Source organism: Stomoxys calcitrans, chromosome 4 (assembly GCF_963082655.1).
Source record: "Stomoxys calcitrans chromosome 4, idStoCalc2.1, whole genome shotgun sequence".
In the NCBI taxonomy this organism is placed as follows: Eukaryota; Metazoa; Arthropoda; class Insecta; order Diptera; family Muscidae; genus Stomoxys; species Stomoxys calcitrans.
In genome coordinates, this window is record NC_081555.1 from 156,361,007 (window position 1) to 156,388,758 (window position 27,752).

The 27,752-nt window shown below is 40.9% G+C and overlaps 2 protein-coding genes across 2 annotated transcripts; one reads left to right on the plus strand and one right to left on the minus strand.

The window, feature by feature from the left end:
- Positions 1 to 505: 505 nt before the first annotated feature.
- Positions 506 to 5,960, minus strand: LOC106082028 (short stature homeobox protein 2). Its single transcript, XM_013244338.2, has 2 exons — positions 5,831 to 5,960; positions 506 to 1,408 (listed from the first exon to the last, which is right to left on the minus strand). Exons 1-2 carry the CDS (start codon positions 5,891 to 5,893, stop codon positions 611 to 613), a joined length of 861 nt encoding a protein of 286 aa, XP_013099792.2. The 5' UTR covers positions 5,894 to 5,960; the 3' UTR covers positions 506 to 610.
- Positions 5,961 to 9,057: 3,097 nt separating this feature from the next.
- LOC106082037 (probable basic-leucine zipper transcription factor Q) lies at positions 9,058 to 10,351 on the plus strand. The gene is made up of 2 exons (XM_013244347.2): positions 9,058 to 9,162; positions 9,258 to 10,351. The coding sequence occupies exons 1-2, from the start codon at positions 9,103 to 9,105 to the stop codon at positions 10,020 to 10,022; spliced, it is 825 nt and encodes a 274-aa protein (XP_013099801.2). The 5' UTR covers positions 9,058 to 9,102; the 3' UTR covers positions 10,023 to 10,351.
- Positions 10,352 to 27,752: the final 17,401 nt, after the last annotated feature.

The following is a 27,752-nucleotide window of genomic DNA, read 5'->3' on the forward strand; positions in this document are numbered from 1 at the left end:
TGCTGTAAGGTTTGTCATTTCATGTTGGATGTGTATCGTATGTATGCTTCGTATGTTCGTGAATTGGGCTGAGCATCAACTTGAAAATGATTTGAATTTTTCGAATAAAATATTCAGTGATAAGGCCCATTTCTGGCTGAATAGTTATGTCGATAAGCAAGATATGCGATATTGGTCAGACATCAATCCACACGTACTCCATGAGTCATCATTGCATCCTGAAAAAATTACGGTTTGATGCGGTTTATGGGTCGGCGGCTTCATTGGGCCGTATTTCTTTCGTGATGACCAAGACCGGTACGTTACAGTGGATGGGAATCGCTACCGTTGTTGTATTTAAAAAAAAACTTTTGTAGCGCTCTGATTGAAAAATCCTGTACTTTTTCTTTACCTGTCTGGAGTAGCATGCATAAGATTCTGCCCTACCGAATGATCCTGAAATATATTTTTATTGATAAATTTAAATTTTTTTATCTGATATTTTTTTTTAATTCTAAGAACAACTTTAACAAAATTTTCAACAACTCAAACATTTCAAGAAAATCTATAAGCCCGATCCAAAAATAGAAATTCGAATTAAACTTTAAAATTAAATTAACAATTCATCCTTTTATATCTCCTCTGCTTCCGCTTGGCCTCCCGCATCCTGGGTATGTCCTGTGAAAATCTGCTTTACCTTTTCAGCCATTTGATTTACCGATTGCATAAAACTTTGCCAAGCTCCTTTCACTTTTTCGGCAAATTGTTGGGTATATGCAGAGATATCCTTACCGGTCTTATTCATTGTAGCATTTAGATCCTCAACTTCCGATTGACGTTTGCGACGTGTTAAACTCGACGAGACCTCTTCAATGTCTTCGGTTTGGCCCACTACAGATTTTTTACTTGTACGGTTGGTCTTTTTGGATTTTGGTTGTGCTTTGCGTTTGCGGGCTGCTTGCATACGTTGTTGACGGCGACGACGTGTCACTTCAAGCATTTCTTCATCTATGCCACCACCGCCAGTTCCGGGAACACCACCGCCACCTCCTCCAGTGCCAGGAAAACCACCACCCCCACCTGAGCCGCCGCCACCACCGCTGCCACCGGACCAGCAAGGTTCCCTTTTGGTCCTATGTTGATGTTGTTGTGCTGATAGTTCCTTTACTTCTAGCAAGGATTGCATTTCCATAAAATCATGGTATAACGAATTGATAGAACGTTTTCTTCTTCTCTCTTCTGAAGATTCCTCTGAAGATTCGTTGGGCTTGTGTATAGCCCTTCCAGAACCAACCTCACCTTTGGAACGAACTTTCACCAAACCTGCATCAAAATCATGACCACCACCTATGGCGGCGCCATTTGCTACCATTTCAGCTCCCATGGAAGCCATTTGAACTGCTCCAGTAGCAACGCTTTCGAAAATGTTCTGAAAATAAGAAAATTGTAACAAAATTATGAATGTGAAATTTTTAAGTTATTACAGTATTTTTATACCCTCCATACTGTGGATAAAAAATTATCCACGTTGTTGATAAAAAAATTATCCACGTTGTTGATAAAAAAATTATCCACGTTGTGGATAAAAAATTATCCACGTTGTGGATAAAAAATTATCCACGCTGTGGATAAAAAAATATCAACGTTGTGGATAAAAAAATATCCACTTTGTGGATAAAAAATTATTGACATTGTGGATAAAAAATTATCCACGTTATGGATAAAAATATGTTCACGTTGTTGATAAAAAATATACACGTTGTGGGTAAAAAATTATCCACGTTGTGGATAAAAAATAATACACGGTATGGATAGAAAATTATCCACTTGTGGATAAAAAATTATACACGTTATGGATAAAAACTATCCACGTTATGAATTAAATTTATATAAAAGAAATATTCACGTTGTGATTACAAAATTATCAATATTGTGGATAAAAAATTAACCTTTCTGGGATAAAAATATCCATGTCGTGGATAAAAATATCCACGCTGTATATAAAAATATCCATGCCGTGGATAAAAATATCCTCTTTTGGATACGTTGTGGATAAAAATACCCACGTTGTGGATAAAAATATGCATTAAAAATATCCATGTCGTGGATAAAAATATCCACGCTGTGGATAAAAATATCCATGCCGTGGATAAAAATATCCTCTTTTGGATACGTTGTGGACAAAAATACCCACGTTGTGGATAAAAATATGCATGTTGTGGATGAAAATACCCACGTTGTGGATAAAATATCCATTTTGGGAAAAAATATCCTAGTTTTGGATAACAATATTCACGTTGTGGATAATAATATCCACGTTGTGGATAATAATATCCACGTTGTGGATAAAAATATACACGTTGAGGATAAAAATATCCACGTTGTATTGTAGATGAACCTAACCACGTTGTGGATAAAAATAACCACGTTGTCGGTAAAAGTATGCACGTTGTGGATAAAACTATTCACGTTGAGGTTAATCTTTACGCTGACGATAAAATTATTATCGACATATTATATTATATCGTGGATAAATCTATCACTTTGTGGACAAATTCAACCACATTTTTGATAAAGTTATGCACTCTTGGCATATAGTTATTCACGCTGTAGATAAAGTTTACCACATTTTGGATGAAGATATCGACGCTGTGGATAAAGTTATTTAATTTGTGTAAAACCATGTGGATGAACTTATACACCGTATAGATAAATTTATCCACGATGTGGATAAAGTTAACCACAGTTTAAATAGATTTGTCGACGCTGAGAATAGAGTTATCCACGCTGTGGATAAAGTTATCTGCCATGTGGATAAAGTAACCGCGCTGGGGTTAAAGTTATTCAATTTGTGGATAAAGTTATCCACATTGCGGATAACGTTATTTGCATTGTGCACAAATTTATCCTTTTTTTAATAAAGTTATCCACGCCAGCACACACATTGTGGATAACGTTATTTACATTGTGCACAAGTTTATCCTTTTTCTAATAAAGTTATCCACGTCATGGCAAAATTTATCCGCCTTACGGATAAAGTAATCCGCATTATGACTATAAAGTCATCCATGTATTGGATAAGATTATCCACTTTCCGGATAACGTTATGATGCCATAGACAAAATTATCCACATTATGGACAGTATGAACCACGCTGGCGATATTGTTATCCACTTTGTGTGTGTCCCCGCTGTACATTAAGTCATCCATGCTGACGATAAAGTTATCTACGTTGTGGATAAAGCGATCCACGTTGTGGGTAAAGCTATCTACATAGTTATCCGCGTTTCAGATAGAATTATCCACGTTGTGTATGAAGTTATCCATGTTGTGGATAAAGTTAACCACACTTTGAATTATGTCATCCACGCCATGAAAAAAGTTATCCGCGTTATAGATAACGTTTTCCTCGCGGACGATAAACTTATCCACGTTGTGGCTAATGTCCACTTGTGGATTATGTTTGAAGCGTTGTACACAAAATTATCCACATTGTGGACAAAATTATACGATAAAGTTGTCAACTTTGTGAACAAAATTTGCACGCTGTGATGATGTTAAAGTTATCTACTCTGTGGATAAAGTAAACCACAATTTGGATAAAGTTATTCACGCTGTGGATAGAGTTATCAGTGTTGTGGATAAATCTGCCCACTTTGTAGATAAATTTTACAACAGTTGGGATTGTTATTTACGCTGGCTTATCCAATCAGTAGAAGAAAGTTATTGCTAGATATGGATAAAGTTATCAATGCTGTGGATAAAGGTATCCACTTTGTGGATAAATTTATCCACTTTGTGAATAAAGTTGTCCATTTTGTGGATAAAGTTATACGCTTTGTGGATAAAGTGATTCACTTTGTGGATAAAGTTACCACATTTATGGATAAAGTTATCCATTTTGTGTTATCCACTTTGTGGATTACTTTATCCACTTTATGTATAAATTTATCCACTTTTTGGAAGTTACCCACTTTGTGTATTCAAGTTATGAACTTTTGGAATATATCATCCACTTTGTGGATTAAGTTATTAATTTTGTGGATAAAGTTATTCATTTTGTGGGTAAAGTTATCCGCTTTGGGGATAAAGTTATCTACTTCGCAGACTAAGTTATTCATTTTGTGGATAAAGTTATCCATTTTGTGGGTAAGGTTATCCACTTTGTGAATAAAGTCATCCACTTCGTGGATAAAGTTATCTACTTTGTGGATAAAGCTATCCACTTAAGGGATAAAGTTATCCACTTTGTGTATGAAGTTATCTACTTTGTGGATAAAGTTATCCACTTTGTGGAAAAAATTATCCACTTTGTGGATAAAGTTATCTACTTTGTGGATAAAGCTATCCACTTTGTGGATAAACTTATAGACTTTCTGGATAAAGTTATCCATTTTGTGGATATAGTCATACACATTGTGGATAAAGTTATCCACTTTGTGGATTAAGAAATCCACATGGTGGATAAAGTTATCCAATTTGTAGATAAAGTTATCCACTTTGTGGATAAAGTTATCCATTTTGTAGATTAAGTTATCCACTCTGTGGATAAAGTTATCCACTTTGTAGATTAAGTTATTTATTTTGTGGATAAAGTTATCTACGTTGTGTAAAAAGTTATCCACGTTGTGGATAAAGTTATCCACTTTGTGGATAAAGTTATCCACTTTGTGGACATCCAGTTTCTGGATACAGTTATACACTTTATGGATAAAGTTATCCTCATTGCGCCTTAAGTTATTCAATTTGTGAATGAACTTATCCATGTTATCTACGTTGAGGATAAAGTTATCCACATTTTGCAAAAAGTTATTTACATTGTGGATAAAGTTAGCTTCCTTGTGGATAAAGCGAACCATGTTGCTGATATAGTTATACACATTGTAGTTAAAGATATCCACATTGTGGATAAAGTTATCCATATTTTGGACAAAGTTATCTACATGGATATAGTTATCCCATCTCTCCACATTTTGGTCAGAGCTATCCACAATAAGGCACATTGTGGATGAAATTATCATCTTATGATCCAAATTCTTCCATAGCCTGACATAGCTCCCGTATAATGCCCCACAAGATGGCGTTACTTTAACCATTTATGCCCATTATGGTTAAAATCCTTTCAAAACCTGATATAACTCCCACATGAACCGATTTTAATTTTTGAGAAGCTAGGTGAATTTGGCAAGTAGTATTTTGTTACGCTTTCCAACACTCAGGCTTTCCAATATTCAATTTCGTTCATACTGGTAATCTGATATAGCTGTTATACAATACGATCTCTCAATTTGACACTTAAAGCATCTAGAGAGCAAAATTTTTTTCCAATTCAGCTAAAACTTTGCAGGTGGTGTTTTGTTTTGAACTCCAATATATAAAAATGCAAATTTGTATCTTAATCGGTCCATGAGGTGATATATATCTGCTATATAAATCGATTTACCGATTTTACTTTTTAAGCCTCTGAAGGACCAAAGGACAGAGGACTTGTTTAGCCTTTAGAGATTTGGCAGGAGGTGTTCTGTTGTGACTTCCAACATCCAGGTCAAGAATCTTATATTTGAATTCCATATTTGAAATGGATAAAATTTATGTAGTTTGCTTTTAAAAACTTGACAAATAAGATTCATGGTGTAGAGATATATACTACTTTTTCTTGGTAAACTTAAAGCTTATTCGCTCTTTATGATATTTCCCAAACTCTACACATGTAAATTTAGTGGTTTTTTTGCTTAAACTCATAAATTTTATTAAATTATCCTCAATACCACTTTGTTAATTAATTTTCGCACTTGCATAAACTACAGAACTGTCATAATTACTCCATAACAAATATGAACAACATACAAACCTGTGGTCTGCTTTCAATGCCCACCAGCAGCAACGTCAAACAAATTGCAAATATTTGCAACATGTTTGCACAAATTTGTCAATTGACAGCCAATAATTGCAATTAAACACAATTACACTTAGTTAGGAACTCGGAGGAGGTACACAGAAAACCAAATCAATAAATTTCACCAAAATTTATTGACAATGTCAATGACAAAATGGCAAACGCGAAAATAAACTGAACAAACCAAAGTCGGCTAATGAATGGGACAGACTGCATGGAAAGTGCAGCAAATATATATTCAAAATTCCATTTGTAATTAAAAAGTATTTTATTTACAAAATTACAATTAAAACAAAACAAAAAGATGAAAACATTGAGAGGCATGCATGTCTGTACTACCATTATTATGACATGACAGATGTTTTGTTGGCAGTTTTTGTTTTGTTTTTATTTTGTATGAAACAAAAAAAAAGAATGATAAAAATCTGAAAAAAGTGATTTTAGAATATTTTGAGTTGGAAAATAATTTGTTAAATTTTTTATGCCTTCCTTTTATTATTTTAAAAAATTTTAATTATTTGCTTTGCTTATAATTTTCCAAATTATTATTATTATTAACCTATGCTTGCACATTGCATGCGGATATTTTAAATAAATTTTGCGAACATTCCATTTATATAAACATTTTTTTCATTGTTTTTGTTATGTTGTATATTTGCCATGACCATGTGCCAAATTTCATTTAAAAAAATGTGCAGACAAAAGTTAAGCTTGTTGTAGTTGTGGACATTTTTATCTTGAATTGGATCCTAGACCTTATTTTCCAACTTCCATTGGCATTAACAGTTACTATGTGTGAATGAACTAAAATTTTTCAAGGTTTTACTCAGATGATTCATTGAAAACGGAAAGAATTTAAAACAAGTAAAAAGGCATTAAGTTCGGCCGGGCCGAACTTTGGATACCCACCACCTCGGTTATATATTTAACCCCATATCGTCACAATCAGGTGAAAATTGGATAACTTAAGCACTTAAATTCGGCACGAACATTCAGTGGTCTACTATATATGTCACTATTAAATTTTGTAGAACAAAATATTGGTCTTTTGGCCGATATATCCAATTATAAACCGATCCGAACCATACTAAGGTCGGATATCGTGAGGTTCAGAAAAACTTACTGTTTCAAATTTTAACGAAATCGTGTAATAAAAAAGGCTTTTATGGGCTTCAGTCCCCTTATCGGCAGATCGGTCTATATGACAGCTATATCTAAATATAGTCCGATCAGAACCCTAATTTGGTCAGATGTTGGGAAGTCTTAAACTACTCACTGTTTGAAATTTCAGGGAAATCGAATAAAAAATAAATCTTTTATGGCCTTCAGACCCTCTATCGGGAGATCGGTCTATATGACAGCTATGTCTAAATACAGTCCAATCTAATCTCTATTCAGATCAGATTCCGGGAGGCTTAAAATAACCCACTGTTGCAAATTTCATCGAAATTGGGTAATAAATAAAGTTTTTATGGGCTTCAGACCCTTTATCGGGATATCGGTCTATATAGCAGCTATATCTAAATATAGTCCGATCTGAACCATACTTAGGTCAGATGTCAGGAAGCCTTAAGCTACCCACTGTTTCAAATTTCAGCATAATCGGATGAAAAATAAAGTTTCTATGGGCATTAGACCCTTTGTCGGAAAATTCGTCTATATAGGAGCTATATCCAAATATGGTCCGATTTGCCCCGTTCAAGAACTTAACCACCGTGCATCAAAAAGATGTATGTGTGCCAAATTTCTGCTCAATATCTGAAGGCTCTGGAGTGATTACAACAGACGGACGGACAGGCACACTGACATCGTCAAATCGTGTCTACTTAGAATTTTACGACGATCCAAGATAAATATACCTTGTAGGGTCGGAAATTGATATTTCGACATGCTGCAAACGGAATGAGTAAATGAATATACCCCCTAACCTACGGTGGTGGGTATAAAAGTTATTCAGCCAGTTCAGCCCGAATCTGACTCTACTACCCTACTCTACTCTACTCTACTCTACTCTACTCTACTCTACTCTACTCTACTCTACTCTACTCTACCCTACTCTACTCTACTCTATTCTACTCCACTCTATTCTACTCTACTCTACTCTACTCTACTCTACTCTACTCTACTCTACTCTACTCTACTCTACTCTACTCTACTCTACACTACTCTACTCTACTCTACTCTACTCTACTCTACTCTACTCTACTCTACTCTACTCTACTCTACTCTACTCTACTCTACTCTACTCTACTCTACTCTACTCTACTCTACTCTACTCTACTCTACTCTACTCTACTCTACTCTACTCTACTCTACTCTACTCTACTCTACTCTACTCTACTCTACTCTACTCTACTCTACTCTACTCTACTCTACTCTACTCTACTCTACTCTACTCTACTCTACTCTACTCTACTCTACTCTACTCTACTCTACTCTACTCTACTCTACTCTACTCTACTCTACTCTACTCTACTCTACTCTAATGGAATGGAATGGAATGGAATGGAATGGAATGGAATGGAATGGAATGGAATGGAATAGAATCAAATCGAATCGAATCGACTCTACACTGTTCGATGATTGGGTACAAATGTAAATTGTGGGAGTGAACAGTGTGCAATATAGTATGCCATTTCATCATGAATAGACTGGAATGGAATGGAGTGGAATGGAATCGAATAGAATCGAATCGAATCGACTCTACACTGTTCGATAATTGGGTACAAATGTTAATTGTGGAAGTGAACAGTGTGCAATATAGTATGCCATTTCATCATGGATAGACGCACAAACAGCCAAAGTAAATTTGTGTTCATCGATTAGGCTTATCTGGGGTGTAAAACGGCCTCGGCTCCCTAAACAATGACAGTTTAGCATGGTTTCTGGACTGGTGGTATTATCATTTTCAAAGACTAGCGTGGACTGATATTCCTGCTGTGTACGGATTATGGTTGACATATACCTCCTATTTATATGTTCGACCGATTTGGGTTTGGCATTTATGGCGTCATTGCAATAATGCCGCGATTTCACTTTCTACGCTTTAATCTCTCTCTATTGGTTTAATTTCCAAACTAATTACAAACTTTGCCTTTTGCTTCCTTATCCAAAGTAGGCCAAGACTCAAACATTAATAAACGAAAAGTCAAAGGATACATATTTGGTGTGTTTAAATTCAAATCATTTTTTTTTTTAAATTTATTTCCAAAATTGTTTAATGAATAATGTATAACGCATTTAACACAAACCAAACCAAGAGCATGCCAAGAACTTGTTATGCTGTGGTAGGACAACATCCAAAAAAACCCCAATATCTTGTACCAATTGCATGTAAGCAATTTCCTAATTGTCTCTTCTCTTTCTTCTCCGTTTATTGCAGTACACCTCCTTGAACCAGGCCAACAATCAATACCAAATTCCCCAACAATCCCAGCAGTATACCAGCAATGCATATGCCCAGCCCTTGCAACAGCCCAGCCAATATGCTAACATTGCCTCGGCCTATCAACCTGGTTCTGCCGGCACTGCCGCAGCTGCTGCGCCTCAGTATGCCCAATCTTTGCAGCAATTGCAGCGTCAACAACCTCAGGTGCAGCAATATGCTCAACCCCAATCGCAGTACTCCCCAGATCAATATAATGCCGCCTATTATGCCTATCAACAGCAGCAACAACAACAAGCCTTGGCTTTGCAACAACAACAACAGCAGCAACAACAACAATTGGCCTATGCCCAGCACCAACAACAATTGTTGAAGCAACTTTACTCGAATCAGGCAGCCACTGCCCCCCAACAACAGCAAGCACAACAACAATCCGCATACGCCAGCCAACAGCCACAGGCCAATCAATATTTCACCGCCGAACAATATGCCGATTACTTGAGCAAGCAACAGGCTCAGCTGCTTAGTGCCCAACAGCAACAAGTGCAACAACAATATCAGCAGGGCGGATATGTCACCACGGCCAGTGCCGAGGCGCCCACCACCCAGGCCACCCATACCCAAGCGTATACCACCGCTGCAGCCCCCTTGGAGGCGAGTTCGGTGCCACCCCGTAACGGTTTGGAAAGTGGCCAATATTCGGCCTCGGACAAAGTGTCTCATGTCAAGTTCCAAAGTGGCAATTTGGCCTACAACTTCTAGGCGCGGCTAGGCAAAGCGCCTGTCTCTGGTGATTGACTGACTTGAGACTTGGTGAAACGACCTTCATGGCAACTGTGTGGGTTGTTGCATTTGTGGTGAAACTTTTATGCCTTAGAAGGTGTTCTTTCTTTTCATTATTTTGCATTTTTTTTTCCAAAACAAAAAGTGAATGGAAAAACTATTTCCTCATTTTTGTTATTTATCACCCCATTACCTTAGTCATCCCCCTTCCTTCCCTCCTTCCCGCCTTCCTTTAGTATTAGTGTGTGAAAATTTTTTGTAGTTAGTGTGTGACTTATGATGAATAAAAACAAATCTAAACATTTGAATGTCATTTATTCTCCATTACTACTGAAAGGGGAAGCAGTGACAAGTATGAATGGTCTAAAATCGTTAAAGTGGACTTTTTTAAAAACCTATCCCCCAGTAATCCTACAAGCAAAGTTTCTTGAAAGTTGTTAGCAAAAATCAAACAAAAACAGAAAGAAAAAAAATTAAAAAATTCGGGAGAGCCCTGCCGGGATTCGAACCTAGGCGCACAGCGAGAGCCGTTGCCTAGCGTTTGCAGCCATCAATACAACTTCTAACAGATGCACAGAATCATGTGCACCATGAAAGTAGTGTAATTGTCGCAGACAAAAAATCTGTCATTACACAAAAACACATGCATTGGGATAAGTACAGCTAATAGACAGGGCTGTCGAGCGTGGTTAATGTGGTGATTGTATCAAAGAGGCGTTTTCGCAATAAATACGATTCATATACCAGACACCAACGCACGGCCCTTGAAGCCATTACACCTTATAATAAAAATCAAACAAAAACGGAAAGAAAAGGATGAAAAAAAATTCGGCAGAGCCCTGCCGGGATTCGAACCTAGGCGCACGAAGCAACAGCGAGAGCCGTTGTCAAGCGTTCGCAGTTATCAAAACAACTTCTAACAGATGCACAGAATCATGTGCACCATGGAAGCAGTGTAATTGTCGCTGACAAAAAATCTGTCATTACACAGAAACACATGCATTGGGATAAGTACAGCTAATAGACAGGGCTGTCGAGCGTGGTTAATGTGGTATTTGTATCAAAGAGGCGTTTTCGCAATAAATGCGATTCATATACAGCATACCAACGCTCGGCCCTCGAAACCATCACACCTAATAAGGTTGAAAAGTCTTCTAACCAAAGACGAAACGCGTTCCAAGGGGTTGGTGTGTGGCGATCTCTGGCTTTCCTTTTCCAAAGAAAAATCTCCGATCATTGAACTCGTCTCGAAAGACAAAAAACAAAAATTGTGAAATTTAATGTTCTTCGCCCTAACAGGCAATAAAAACTTGAAAAACATGCTAAGTTTGGCAGGACCGAATCTTGGTCATCTATTCCATGGATCGGATATCTGGAAAAGTTTGAAAAAATCAAATCGGGTAATATTTGGTCCTTCTTGAGTCTCAAAAAACCGCATCGGCAAATCGATTTATGATGGAGGCTATAGCTATTGATGAACCAATCTGGCCGAAATTTAGAGCGGTGGTAAGAGGTCTCGAATGTACTCTGCGCACAAAATTCCAAACAATTCGGATAAAAATTGGCATGTCTAGAGACTCCATATCTCAAATCACCCGACCCGTTTACGTGGTGGCGATTAGAGAAGAAGGGTCTTAAGGTCGGTCGGCTAAACACTACAGAAAGATAGACAGACGTACAGGATGGAAAGACAGACGGACAAGAGGTGGTAAGAGGTCTCGAATATACTCTGCGCACAAAATTTCAAATAATTCGGATAAAAATTGGCATGTCTAGAGACTCCATAACTCAAATCACCCGACCCATCTATGTGGTGGCGATTAAAGAAGAAGGGTCTTAAGATGGGTCGACTAAACATTACAGAAAGATAGACAGACAGACTGGTGGTCGGATGGAAAGACAGACGGACAGTAAGTAGACGGACAATGTAGACAGTAAGTAGACGGACAGTGTAGTTGTTGTTGTAGCAGTGTATTGTGTTCTATCTTTCGTCTGCTTGGTTCTGTTGAATATCCAGATTTACGAACTCTGCGACTAAGGTGGGGTGCGGCCAGAGACATCTGGCCGAGAGGGGCTGGCTGGGCAGTTAAACAGGTGCCGTTTGTCGTGTGATCACAGTTCAAAATAGGGACACACATCTTGATTGTGACCTGGGCAACACGATGGCTACATATGCCGTATTGTAATTAGGCCAAAACCACTAAGGTTTAACGGGTGAGGTCGATTTCTGCAGGCGCAATGGGAGATGGCCATTCTTCAAGCTCCACATTCACCCGGTAACTATTTACCTCATCTGGTACCGTGTATGCATGAATGTTGTCTAGGCTTGATATGCCGTTGCTCTAGAGGTACACTCTTGTAGTGCTGAACCTCTCGCTCCACATCAGGTAGATCTACCTTTAGACTACTGGGCGGTGGATACCTATCAACAAGCCTATGATTTGGATGATCCCTAGCGATAACAGCCCAAAAGGCATTGCTTGATGTTTGACACCTGATGGAGTTGGTCCACATAAGAACTAAAAAGAAAGTCCATCGCAATTCGAAGAGCGGCTTTCTGACAGATCTGAATACTAACCCACTGCGTGTCACATAGCTGACGAGACCAAACAGGCGCTGCTTGACTTGCCACAGACCGGCCAACTCCTTTGTACGTGGTCAACAAGGTTTCTTTGTCTGCACACCAAGTGCTGCCGGCAAGTGACTTGGGGGCCTTGTTTCTACCTTTGACTTTGTTGCAAATTGCTGTGGCATGCAGGGAGAATGTGTAAGTGCTGTCAAATGTGACGCCAAGTATTTTGGGACACTTGATGGTCGGAATTGTCCATCTCCATTGACCATCACTTTCAGATTCTTACGCACCTCATGCGTGTATGTAGTGAAAAATGTGGCTGAGGATTAGGTGGCAGATATCTTCAGATCTTTTGCAGCGAAATAAGCGCCAAGTTCGTTGAGGTAGACGTTTAACCTATAGCAGATGTCATCAATAGGTGGGGACCCGATGATCGTACAATCGTCCGCATATGATATGATCTCTATGCCGTTAGGAGCGGGTGGAATGGAGGATAGGCAGAATCTAAGCCAGGGATTCGAAGTGAGACCGGAGCGGGGTCGGAGCGGGGTCGGAGCGGGGTCGGAGCGGGGTCGGAGCGGGGTCGGAGCGGGGTCGGAGCGGGGTCGGAGCGGGGTCGGAGCGGGGTCGGAGCGGGGTCGGAGCGGGGTCGGAGCGGTGTCGGAGCGGGGTCGGATCGGGGTCGGAGCTGGGTCGGAGCGGGGTCGGAGCGGGGTCGATGTTGAAAATGTTGAAATAATTTTCCCTTTTGCCTATGCACAGGACAAAAAAATCGGAGCGGGGTCGGAGCGGGGTCGGAGCGGGGTCGGAGCGGGGTCGGAGCGGGGTCGGAGCGGGGTCGGAGCGGGGTCGGAGCGGGGTCGGAGCGGGGTCGGAGCGGGGTCGGAGCGGGGTCGGAGCGGGGTCGGAGCGGGGTCGGAGCGGGGTCGGAGCGGGGTCGGAGCGGGGTCGGAGCGGGGTCGGAGCCGGGTCGGAGCCGGGTCGGAGCGGGGTCGGAGCGGGGTCGGAGCGGGGTCGGAGCGGGGTCGGAGCGGGGTCGGATCCGGGTCGGAGCGTGGTCGCAGCGGGATCGGAGCTGCGGCCAAGTTTTTGCGCCGAGAGAGTGAAATTCTCTCCATGCTGAGCGGAATGGCTTGCAATCCCAATCCCGCTCCAGCCACTCCGCCCACAATCACGCTCCAGCCATGCTTCCCTCCGGGCCGCTCCGAATCCCTGATTTAAACATTGCCGGAGATATCATCTTATTCCAAACTTCCACAAATGACTGGCGACCACAAAGATGATACGCGACCCAGCGTTTCAGGACTAAATGAAGGAACGTGCTGGCGATGTCCTCAAATAGTTTGGTATGGCTGACCGTGTCGAATGCCTTCGATAGATCCAGCGCCACGAGGACCATCCTATCACATGGTCTGGGCTGATTGAAGCCACGGCAAATGTATACTGTGATGGCATGCAGTTGTTGTGCAATGCAGTCTTCGAAATCAATGCTGATGCTTGGTGAATGAAAATTCTCAATGGAGGCTCGGGAGGAGTCCTGAAATTTTTACTGTTTTATGTTTCAATTTTTCTGTTTTTCAATGCAATCTCGTGGTCTTTCAGAATTTTATACCCAACACCAAAGGAATACCCATTTCCGACCCTATAAAGCATATATATTCTTGATCAGCGTAAAAATCTAAGACATTCTAGCCATGTCCGTCCGTCAGTCTGTTGAAATCACGCTACAGTCTTTAAAAATAGAGTTATTGGGCTGAAACTTTGCGCAGATTCTTTTTTTTACCATAAGCTGGGTAAGTTCGAAGATGGGCTATATCGGACTATATCTCGATATAGCCCCCATATAGACCGATCCGCCGATTTAGGGTCTTAGGCCCATAAAAGCCACATTTATAATCCGATTTTGCTGAAATTTTGGACGGTGAGTTGTGTTAGGTCCTTCGACATCCTTCTTTGATTTGGCCAAGATCGGTTCAGATTTGGATATAGCTGCCATATAGACCGATCCTCCGATTTGGGGTCTTAGGCCTATAAAAGGCGCATTTATAGCCTAATTTCGCCGAAATTTGGGACAGTGAGTTGTGTTAGGCCCCTCGATATATTTCTGCAATATGACACAGATCAGTCCAGATTGGGATATAGCTGTCATATAGACCGATCTCTCTATTTTAGGTTTTGGGCCTATAAAAGACACAATTATTAATCGATTTTGCTGAAATTCGGGACAGTGAGTTGTATTAGGCCCTCCGACATATTTCTTCAATTTGGCCCAGATCGGTACAGATTTAGATATAGCTGCCATATAGACCGATCCTCCGATTTAGGGTCTTAGGCCTATAAAAGGCGCATTTATAGCCTAATTTCGCCGAAATTTGGGACAGTGAGTTGTGTTAGGCCCCTCGATATATTTCTGCAATATGACACAGATCAGTCCAGATTGGGATATAGCTGTCATATAGACCGATCTCTCTATTTTAGGTTTTAGGCCTATAAAAGACATAATTATTAATCGATTTTGCTGAAATTCGGGACAGTGAGTTGTATTAGGCCCTCCGACATATTTCTTCAATTTGGCCCAGATCGGTCCAGATTGGGATATAGCTGCCATATAGACCGATTTCTCGATTTAAGGTTTTGGGCTTATAAAAGCGGCATTTATTGTCCGATGTCGCCGGAATTCGGAACAGTGAGTTGTGTTAGGCCCTCCGACATATTTCTTCAATTTAGCCCAGATCGGTCCAGATTTGGATATAGCTGCCATATAGACCGATCTCTCGATTTAAGGTTGTAGGCCATAAAAGGCGCATTTATAGCCTGATTTCGCCGAAAGTTGGGACAATGAGTTAAGTTAAGCCCTTCGATATTCTTCTTCAATTTGCCTAAGATCGGTCCAGATTTGGCTATAGCTGCCACATAGACCGATCTCTCGATTTAAGGTTTTGGGCCCATAAAAGGCACACTTTTTGCCCGATTTCGCAGAAATTTGAGACAGTGGGTTATGTTAGGCTCTTCGACATCTTTCTTTAATTTGGCTCAGATCGGTTCAGATTTGGATATAGCTGCCATGTGGAGCGATCTCTCGATTTAAGGCCCTTAAAAGGCGCATTTATTGCCCGATTTCGCCGAAATTTGGGACAGTGAGTTATGTTAGGCTCTTCGACATTTTTCTTCAACGGGCTAAGATCGGTTCAGTTTGGCCTATAGCAGCCATATAGACCGATCTCTCGATTCAAGGTTTTGGACCCATAAAAGACTCATTTTTTGTCCAATTTCGCCGCAATTTGAGACAGTGACTTATGTTAGGCGCTTCAAGGTTTTTCTGCAACTTGGCGCAAATCGCTCTAGATTTGGATATAGCTTTGATATAGCTGCTATGGGGCATAAGGTATGCAGTTCTAACCGGTTTTCGACGAAAGCTGGTTTACATTTATACCCGAAGTGGTGGGTATCCAAAGTTCGGCCCGGCCGAACTTACCGCCTTTTTACTTGTTTTTCTACTTTGCTCAAAACCGTAGTTGCGATAATTTTGTCGACAACGAGACTCCAACTACGCAGCTCTGGATATGACATAAACATCCTCTATGATATGAAGTAAACATCCGATCATTTATATCAAAAAATTTACCTTTTCTTTGAATCGAAATAACATCCTAAGAGGAAAACCCGATTTTCTTTAACTTGCATGGAATCACACAAAATTTGGTAGGGCTTGTGTTATAACTTATCTGCAGACTACAAACCCCATCACAACAAGTTTAGTAATGGATATGGCATTCACGTTATGACACCGCCCAATTTACGCTTATAGGGCCATTGTAGGCTATTATATGTATGTTCATCACCGCCCTATTTCACCTTCGCCTGTTTTTGTTTCATTCATCTAATTCCACTTTTAAGTTACAATTCAAATTTTGCCATAATTTTAAGGGTTCCACCCAGGGGCATAGAGTATCCTCACATGTTTAAATTGCTCTCATTGCCCTTACAGGATTAACTACCACATTACAATCAGTTTTATTCCCTAACAATGAGAATAAGACTTATTTAGAAAAAAATCGTCTTTACTGAAGCTTTGCATTCAATTGAAAAAAGTACAAAAATATCATAACATTTGCATAGAATTTGCATTGCCATATGAATCTCTATTTAGAGAGCCTTTCAGCCCACATTGTATTCAAATGTGGTTACTTTTTCTTTTGTATTCAAATTTCAATCAGAACTCTGATTGGATTCAATTGTCTCGTCCTTCAATTACTCTACCTTGCCAGTTGTTCATTCACACTCTACGCATGGGGTTGGATGATGCATGCGTTGTGGTATTTTCACTCTCTGCTTACCCCACACCGCACCAAGGCTAAAGGTAAAGATTCAGCCGAAAATGAAAAGCCTATTAATGTATAAATAGAAATTTGGTAAATAGTAAGCACTGAAAACCCAATTAGAGCTAAATTGTGAATAGAGCTAAAAATGTAATCAATTTTCTATGTAAATTAAAAAAAAAACTTATGAAAAATAAAAACAGATCCCTTTGAGTAGAAAGTTTTTCAGAACCTTTTATCAACAACAAAAAAAAATCATTACTCCATGAACAATAGTTTTTTGGAACGGTACATACATCCTCAAAACCTCCTGCATCCCTTCGCTTTGCTTATGTCCATGAATCAATGTGGGGTCATTTGACATGACCTTGTTTACGTTTGCAAACCAAGGAAACTTTGCCCCATCGGCCATCACAAGGGGAATTAAAATGCAACAGGCGAAGGACATTTTGTGCGTTTCCACATCAAAACTCAATGGCTGTCTTGTGAGTGCGAAATTCTTAAAAACTTGAATAATTTTACCTTACGCGTGGATATGAACATGTCACAATTGCGAACCAGCAAATGGATGCTGGTTCATGGATAAGCTAAAGGTAAGCAAAAAAGCCGGGCAGTGACGACTTTATAATACCCCACACCCACCATATATGTGTAATTTGTCATACTCACCCAATTCTTTAAATTGGGTCCCTGGCTACAATCGTGACATACATCTTGCACGTCGGCATCAATCCTTGCTCGGTAGGAGTTGACGCGGCTGCATCTGCCGGACAGTAATTGAGCCAGAACTACTCTGGTTTGACGGGTGAGGTCGATTTCTTCAGATGCAATGGGAGGCGGTCGTTCTCCGAGGACTACATTCACCCGGTAGCCAATGACCGCATCTGCTACCGCATCCGCATGAATGTTGTTTAGACTTGCTTGATATGTCGCTTGATCTAGAGGTTCTCTCTTGTAGCGCTGAACCTCACGCTCTAGATCATGTAGATCTACCTTAAGGCTTCTGGGCGGTGGGTGGTATCTATCCACAAGATGATGATTTGGATGGTCTTGGGCGTTAACAGCCCAAAAGGTATTGCTTAGACAGCATGTGGTTGGTTATATCTTCGCACTGGTAGGACCTTTGTCTCCTGATGGAGATGGTCCACATGAGAGCTGAGCAGACAGCCCCTCGCTGTTTGGAGGGCGGCATTCTGACAGATCTGAATATTATTCCACTGCGTGTCACAAAGTTGACGAGACCACACTGGCGCTGCATATCTTACCACAGACCGGCCAATTGCTTTGTACGTGGTCAACAAGGTTTCTTTGTCTGCACCCCAAGTGCTGCCAGCGAGTGACTTGGGGACTTTGTTTGTGGGGATAATGTGTAAGAGCTGTCAAATGTGGCGCCAAGTACTTTGGGACACTTGTTGGTCGGAATCATTTCTCCATCGACCATCACAGTCAGCTCAGTATGCACCTCACGCGTATTTGTAGTGAACAATGTGCCTGAAGATTTGGTGGCGGATATCTTCAGATTTCTTTGCAGTGAAATATGAGGCAAGTTCGTTGAGGTAGACGTTCAACCTATCGCAGATGTCAACGATGGGTGGGGGGCCTGATGCCATGATCGTACAATCATCCGCGTATGATACGATCTCTATGCCGTCTGGAGGGGGTAGAGTGAAGGATAGATAGAGGTTAAACAATGCCGGAGATATCACCCCACCTTGGGAAACACGCCGTTTCACTCTACGGTGCTTCGACTTCTTATCCCTAAATTCCACAAATGACTGGCGACCACACAGATAATTCGCGTTCCAGCGTTTCAAGTCTGGTTGGAGGGACGTTTTGGCGATGTTCTCAAATAATTTGGCATGGCTGACCATGTGGAGGCCACCGTAGCGCAGAGGTTAGCACATCCGCCTATGACTCTGAACGCCTGGGTTCGAATCCTGGCGAGACCATCAGAAAAAATTTTCAGCGGTGGTTTTCCCCTCCTAATGCTGGCAACATTTGTGAGGTACTATGCCATGTAAAACTTCTCTCCAAAGAGGTGTCGCACTGCGGCACGCCTTTCGGACTCGGCTATAAAAAGGAGGCCCCTTATCATTGAGCCTAAACTTTAATCGGACTGCACTCATTGATATGTGAGAAGTTTGCCCCTGTTCCTTAGTGGAATGTTCATGGGCAAAATTGCAATTTTGACCATGTCGAATGCCTTCGATAGGTCCAGTGCCACGAGCAACGTCCTATCACATGGCCGAGGCTGTTTGAAGACAAGGCAAATCTTTGCGGTGATGGCATGCAAAGCTGTTGTTGTGCTATGCAGTCTTCGAAATCCATGTTGATGCTCGGCGAATGGAAATTCTCCTGCGAGGCTCGGGAGGAGTAATGCCTCAAGCGTCTGTGCCATTGGTGCAAGAAGGGTTATCGGTCTGTACGACTCCCCCAAACTCGGGTCTTTCCCAGACTTCAGCAGCGCGATCACTCTGCCCATTTTCTAGACATCGGGAACTATAAGAGTGTTCAAAGACAGGTTGAGGACAGTGGTAAGGTACTCAACTCCAGGTGAATCCAGATTCTTCAACATCAATGTAGAGATTCCGTCGGGGCCCAATGCCTTAGATGATTTGGCGCCACGGATGACATTCGTAACTGCGCCCACGGTAAATTGTAATGACTGTTCATCGGCTCGGAGACCACGAATACGGCGAATGGCTCTCCTCCTTGCCCTGTCTCTTTCGGGATGCACAATAAATTGACAGTTGAACAACCTGGCGCATCTCTTCGGATCAGTCACGGTTATTTCGCCATTGACTACCCTGTTTATTTCCAGATTCAGCTCGCTGATTCTGGGGTTAATGGGGTCCATACCACGAATCCCATCACGAATACCACTGCTTGCACCGGGAAATTGGGCTGCACTTGGGGTATTCGACCGGCTGGTATAAAGCGAGCGGCTGCTGTGTTAATGATGTCTCGAAATGTCCCCTCGGCTACTAGCACACCAGAGAAAGGTGGCAGTTCACTGAAACGGCGATTGGTATGATTGATAAACGTCCGGCGCCCAGAGGTTATGAAGTAGGGTCGTCGGTCGATGGTGAGAATTATGGGGAGGTGGTCAGACCCCAAAGAGATGACGGTTTTCCAGGGTAAGTCACTCAGGATATCAGAGGATGCAATGGAGATGTCTGCCGAGCTGCTGCACCGCCTCGTTATCCTAGTGGGGGCATACTCATAAAGTATATACATACTTGATCAGCGTAAAAATCTAAGACGATCAAGACATGTCCGTCCGTGTGTCGTTCTGTCTGTTGAAATCACGCAACACTCTTTAAAAATAGAGATATTGAGCTGAAACTTTGCACAGATTCTTTTTTTGTCCATAAGCAGGTTAAGTTCGAAGATGGGCTATATCGGACTAAATCGTAATGTAGCCTCCATATAGAACGATCGGCCGATTTGGGGCCTTAGGCCCATAAAAGCTACATTTATTATCCGATTTTGCTGAAATTCGGGACGGTGCTGAAATTCGGATCGGTCCAGATTTGGATATAGCTGCCATATAGACCGATCCGCCGATTAAGGGTCTTAGGCCCATAAAAGCCGCATTTGTTATCGAATTTTGCTGAAATTGGGGACAATGCCATGACATACTTCTGCAATATGGCCCAGATCGGTCCAGATTTGGATATAGCTGCCATATAGAGCGATCTCCCGATTTAAGTTCTTGGGCCCATAAAAGGCGAATTTTTTATCCGATTTTGCTGAAATTTGGGACAGTGAGTTATGTTAGGCCCTTCGACATACTTTTTTTATTTGGCCCAGATCGGTCCAGATTTGGATATAGCTGCCACATTGTCCGATTTCTCGAGTTAAAGTATTGGCCCCATACTAGGCATATTTATATACCCGAGGTGCTGGGTATCCAAAATTCGGCCAGGCCGAACTTAACGCCTTTTTACTTGGCGCAGCGGTCAGGAAATAAGTCCTGTTAGGGGTTGCTGGTACGGCCTTTGAGATATTTCGCTCCAATGTGTATATCATATTTGTGGTCTACTCCCAAATACCTTTCATTTGAGCCTTGTACTGCTATGGTCGGTAAATATGTCCGATATGGGAATATTTTTGGGGTATATATGTTTGGTTTAGGGGGAGTTTATGAGGTGATGCGACCCTGAAAAACTTGGGCATAAAACAGATATTTGATTTGAGCCCCTTTTTGCATTAATCCACAAATATGTCCAGTTTGAGGGGTATGTAGGGGTATGTATGTGGCCACCAACGCACTTAGCCCTGAGAAAATATCAGCATCGTGCTCTAATTTCAAATTTCTTTTTTTTTTTTTTTTGAGCCATAATTGCCTTTTGTTTAGGGGGTGTTTATGGGGTGAGACGACCCCCAAATACTTGGCCTCAAAATTGGATATCAAATTCGTTTTCTTCTATCAAATACTTATCATGTGTGCCCCTTATTGCCATAGTAGGCAAACATGGCCGGTTTGAAGGGAGTTTAGGGGGCGGACACTGCAATAATATCAGCATCGTGCTAGAGCACGATTTTGTTTGGCCCCATAATGTCAAGCACTTTCAAGGTGGCTTTCAAGATATTCAGGGCAACGGGTCTCGTACAGATTCACACTAATTATTATTTTGTTGTTGTTTTGGGATACCACATTGTTAAGGATCCGTAGGTCCTTTTGTGTCTAACCCAATTTGGGGATAAAAAGTGTATTCTACTACCAAAGACCTTGTATTGCTGTCCTATTCTATCCTGATCGGCCTTCATGTATTATTATACCCTCCACCATAGGATAGGGGGTATACTAATTTCGTCATTCTGTTTGTAACTACTCGAAATATTCGTCTGAGACCGCATAAAGTATATATATTCTTGATCGTCGGGACATTTTATGTCGATCTAGCCATGTCCGTCCGTCTGTCCGTCCGTTCGTCCGCCCGTCCGTCCGTCTGTCTGTCGAAAGCACGCTAACTTCCGAAGGAGTAAAGCTAGCCGCTTGAAATTTTGCACAAATACTTCTTATAAGTGTAGGTCGGTTGGTATTGTAAATGGGCCATATCGGTCTATGTTTTGATATAGCTGCTATATAAACCGATCTTGGGTCTTGACTTCTTGAGCCTCTAGAGTGCGCAATTCTTATCCGATTGGAATGAAATTTTGTCCGACGTGTTTTGCTATGTCAATAACCTGATATAGCTGCCATATAAACCGATCTTTGGTCTTGACTTCTTGAGCTTCTAGAGGGCGCAATTCCTATCAGATTTGGATGAAATGACGTATTTTTTTCTTACTTTCAACAACTATGTCAAATAAGCTTCAAATCGGTTCATAACCTGATATAGCTGCCATATAAACCGATATGGGATCTTGACTTCTTGAGCCTCTAGAGGTCGCAATTATTATCCGATTTGCCTGAAATTTTGTACGACGGATCCCCTCATAACCATCAACATATTTGTTTATTATGGTCTGAATCGGTCTATAGCCCGATACAGCTCCCATATAAATCGATCTCTCTATTTTACTTCTTGAGCCCCCAAAGGACGCAATTCTTATTCGAATTGAATTATATGTTGGAGACCTGTGTAAAATGACAGATCTCCAACACACAATTTAATTGTGCTCCAAACCGGACCCCATCTTGATATCGCTCTAATAGTAGAGCAAATCTTTTCTTATATCCTTTTTTACCTAAGAAGAGATGCCGGGAAAAGAACTCGACAAATGCGATCCATGGTGGAGGGTATATAAGATTCAGCCCGGCCGAACATAGCACGCTTTTACTTGTTATATTTTATTTTATTTTATTTTATTTTATTTCATTTCACTTTATTTTATTGTATTTTATTTTATTTTATTTTATTTTATTTTTTGAAATTTTTGTTTTATTTTATTTTATTTTATTTTATTTTATTTTATTTTATTTTATTTGATTTTATTTGATTTTATTTCATTTTATTTTATTTTGTTTTATTTTATTTTATTTTATTTTATTTTATTTTATTTTATTTTATTTTATTTTATTTTATTTTATTTTATTTTATTTTATTTTATTTTATTTTATTTTATTTTATTTTATTTTATTTTAAATTATTTTATTGTATTGCATTTTATTTAAGTTTACTTGTTTTCAATTTAAAATTTTAAACTGATTTATTCAAAACTTTATGCATCAATTACAAAAACCCACAAGAGCTGTTTTTTGTTTTGTTTCATCACATAAGCATTTCAGAGATTAAAATCCAAACTATAATCTGCACAGCTTGTTGTTTATTTTTGAGATTTTCGATGTTGCCCCGTACATGTCCTGCGGTGCTGCCAGTCAGAACATTAAACACATGCCAGCAATTTATGACAACAGTTGCACACAAAATACAGCTTGACTTCAATAAAGTTCATGCAAATGCGGGTTGTTTATGGACATGGTCCCTTCGCTCTCCTTCCATGGAAAATTGAGCAGTTTTCAATATTCAACAAAATGTAAAAATTTTCTGGGTAACAATAAATTTGTAGTGCCGAGTCCTATGTAGAACATGTCACAACTCTTTAGAGTGTTTCAGAATTGAAAATTGTGGTTGAAATTTATTGGCCTGACTCATGATGCATTTGCTGTGTCATTGAAATCCATAGACTGCTTCATAACAGAAGGTGGTCGTTAAAACTTAAATAGGAATCAGAAGTGCAATTAACCAAATAGACTGGATAGATTGCTTCCAGTTGTATGACATATGAACATATATTCATATTAAAGACATTTTTACTTTTGTTTAGGAATTTTTATTTTCTACTCAACTTTTATAACATCTGACATAAGGCAGCGATGATATCTTGTTACAGCACTAAAGATTTAACGGCAGTAGCCCTGGAGAGCTCAGGTAAACCACTACTGGTCATGGCATCCATGTACCTACCGCACCAAGATGACAACCCTCTATCAGATATGGTTCGGGCCTTGTTCGGATTGTGCGACGCCAACCGTCAAGACTCTCTACTTGAAGGTGACTCCAACGCACACTACAATCCATGGAGAAGCACGGATACAAACGGAAGAGGAGTGTTACATTTTGATTACATTTTAGTCACAAACTTGGTTACCTGCAATAGGAGAAACACCTCACTGCATTAGGTAACGGATTGTAGACATAACGCTTGTAACGAATAGCGACTTAAGTCTCAGACGGGAAAGTCTCCGCCCCCTTCTTTGCGCATCACTACAAGATAGGTTTTCTGTTTGAGTACGAGAAAGGAGGAAGGAAGCCTTATATGAATCCGAGAAAGACAAACTGGGATAGTTTGAGGGTCATTTTGGGTCCCCTGAAGGCCCTTTTTTCACATAACCCATATGCAGGGGATGTCCCCTATATATATGCTGTGCATTGGGTTGGCAATTAGAAAATTTAAGGGTTGGAGGGGGGAAAAAGGGAGTAGTGTTTATTGATATTCGTCTTAAATTTCTGAACGTCAATATCGGTGGGAAAGGCATTAGCCGGAAGTCGATTCCACATTCGAATGGTTCGGGCGAAAAATGAATTTTCTCGGTAAAGCATGGTTCGGTCGACTGGCCAATCAATTACAAATGGGTGTGAGTTCCTGGCAGGTCTTATATACCTGGTGAACATCCTAACGTTAGAGATAAGAAGACGAATATGCCTGGAACACACGCCATGAAAATAACGATAGAGCAATACAATGCTACCCACATTCCGACGATGTTCAAGAGAAGCAATAGAGTTGGATGCCCTATGATTCAAGTTTAACTTCAATGATAAGGGGCCTCCTTTTTATAGCAGAGTCCAAACGGCATGCCGCAGTGCGACACCTGTTTTGAGGAGAAGTTTTTGCATGGCATAGTACCTCACAAATGTCGCCAGCATTAGGAGGAGATAACCACCGCTGAAAATTGTATGATGTTCTCGCCAGAATTCGAACCCAGGCGTTCAGAGTCAAAGGCTGACATCCTAATCTCTCCCGATCATGGTCCTCTGGTAGCCTCCGAGGACCATGATCGGGACATCGTTGTGCCTACAAGGACTGAATCCTTGGAAGATCTCATCGGTGACATTGTTGGCGAGGAGAAGATAGTGTGGGTGACTTCCACCTTCCAGCCATTGAAATCGCCCGAACCAAACGGGATCATCCAGGCTGCCAGGATCTGCTGCCAGAGTCTTTTGGAATGACTCTGGCTGGAACGGATTTTCAGGGTGAGCCTGGAATTGTCCTACACACCAAGGGGTTGTAGGAAAGTGAGGATGAGAAAAACAAATCACAGTGCTGCTAAGGATTATAGGCCTATTAGTCTGTCATCATTTTTACTTAAAACACTGGTTGACCTGATGGTGAGTGAGGAATTAACACCGGAGAATTTCACTGGGGCACAACAAGCATACCTCAAAGGGAGGTCGATGACGGTGGCGGCCCTCCATGAAGTTTGAACGATGGAGACGGTTCTTCATGAAGTTTGAACGATGAAAACGACCCTAAATAAAGTTGTATGAGAGTTCAGGATGTCTCTCCAACAAAAGGACTACACGATGATGAGCATCCTTGATATTGAGGGGAAATTTAACTATGTGAAGATAGGGTCGTTAGTCGCCGCCCTGGAACCAGGGGAATCCTTGCCAGTGCCACAGGGGAATCCTTGTCAGACATGAACCAACTGAGCGCAAGGGACGGTTTAATATACTCACCCTCTTTTCAAAATGACCTAACCTAACCTTGCCCGACGATGATATGCTGGATGTACACGGCCATTGTGAGGCCATTGCTGACATTTGGATGAATGCTCTGGTGGTGGTGGAATGCTCTGAACAAGAGTCAACGGACTTAGTAACTTGGATAGGTACTGAGACTGGCCTGCAACGGGATCACGAGGGCGTTGAGAGCCACACTGATGCTGAATTCACAACATGTTGAGCTATCTATTCGGGGCTGAATTTGGTATGCTAAGAGAGGGCGGAAAAAGCCACTGCCCCGTTCTAAAATCCATGGGGCTAAGACTACCTTTAGCCCATATCTATTTGGGAAAGGTTGTTTCGAATTCACTTTCCCGGAAAGGTAGAGTGAGAGGCAGTGTCTGTGTTTTAGCTGAATGAAACCTGGATCCTTACTGATAGCTCCAGGATGGAATGGCGTAAGGAATGAGACTAGTGGTTTACTCGAAGACAACATTGTTATGTCAGAACAAGTGCATGATCTTTTAGACAGAGATCTGTACCATTACGTTGGCCGCAAAGGAGATCCGAAGGATGGACCTGCCATCTTCGAAACTCAGGATATATATGGACAGTATGGCGGCCTTCAAGACCTGGGATTCAAGGACAATGAGGTCTAAGTGCGTGGAGGAGTGTTTGAGGGCCCTAAATGGGCTCCTGGCTTATGACGTTGTGATTTGGGCTGGGTTTCCGTACACATCGGTGTTCTAGGGAATAAAAAACGGACGAGTATGCCTGTAAAGGCAAATAGACCCATGGCCGCTCTTGCGCATTTAAACTACTAGTTTTTGTTAAGCTACTGGACATAGTAGATGATAAGGCCAGTGCGGAGGCGGTGGCAAAGTGGGAGTCTGTGGATTGGACTTAAGATTACTAAGACATTCTGACCAGCTGTTCAGCATAAGAGGACGAAGAAGTTGCTGGCCCTTGATAAGGAGATAAGCATTATGGGATTTTGCGAAAGGCATCAGTATACCGATCGGCTTAGAATCACTTCCTGATTCGATTTAGCTAGGTCCGTCTATCTGCCTGTGTGTCCATGTATTCTTGTAATTAATGTTACAAAATTTTGCACCTGCCACTTCTTTGAGCCAAAGACGAACGCTTTTGATTTTGAACAAAATTGGTGGTGTAGTCGGTCCTTCCTGACTTTTGCTTTTTCTTACTGGTTTTCATATATCGTCATCTCCCTGTCTCCCCTTTGGGACAGAGCAAGGGGTAGTGTATTTCAATATCATTATTTTTCACCAAGTCTTCCTCTCTCATTTTCTTCCCAGGGTGACACAATGGGGCGGAATGAGAGCTCTCTCTTCTTTAGTAGGCCAGACGGGGTAGGCTACCCATTCAACCTAAACCTTAACCTTGCCCATCCAAACGTCTCACGGTTGCAATCACATAATTCAGTGTTTAAATAAATCCTAATGCAGGAAAGACTCCTCCCTCCTCCTTCCACGAACAAACTTAGAATCGGCTGCCATTCATTGATTGAAGAAAGTTCTCCCAGGTTGTAGAAAAATATAAGAGAACATTTTTATAGACTTATTCAAATAGCATTCATCCGCCTTGGACTTGTTGTAGTTTTCCTTTTTTTCATGGTTTTTTGTTTGAACACCAATAACATGACTTTCAATTTGTGCAACATGAAATTTCATCCCCAGTCAAACTTTATAGCCAAAACATTTTATAATTGCAAAATTTGTGTGTGGCAAAAAAAACTTCCCAGTCAATTCAAAAGCACTTTCGTCGTATCACCAAACCTAAATCAAGAAACGAAAGTTTGCAGCAAGCCAACAAAAAACGGCATTCAAATCTCCTACGAAAAATGTTAAATAACAAAATTGCACTGTGCTTACGCTTCATTGCAACACGCGAAATATGGCTTCGCAGAGAAAGCGATAAAATCGCAGAGCGAACGGAACGGAACGAAACGGATGGGTAAAGTAGAGCGGAAGTGCAAAAATGTCCTGCCCAAACAGCATTCCGGTTTATGCATATGAGGGGTATAGCAAAAAAAAAAAAAAAACAACAGCTAAAAGGCATCGAAAAATGCAAAAGGAAGAACAAACGAACGGACATTGAGTATAGCAAAAGCATTGGCTAT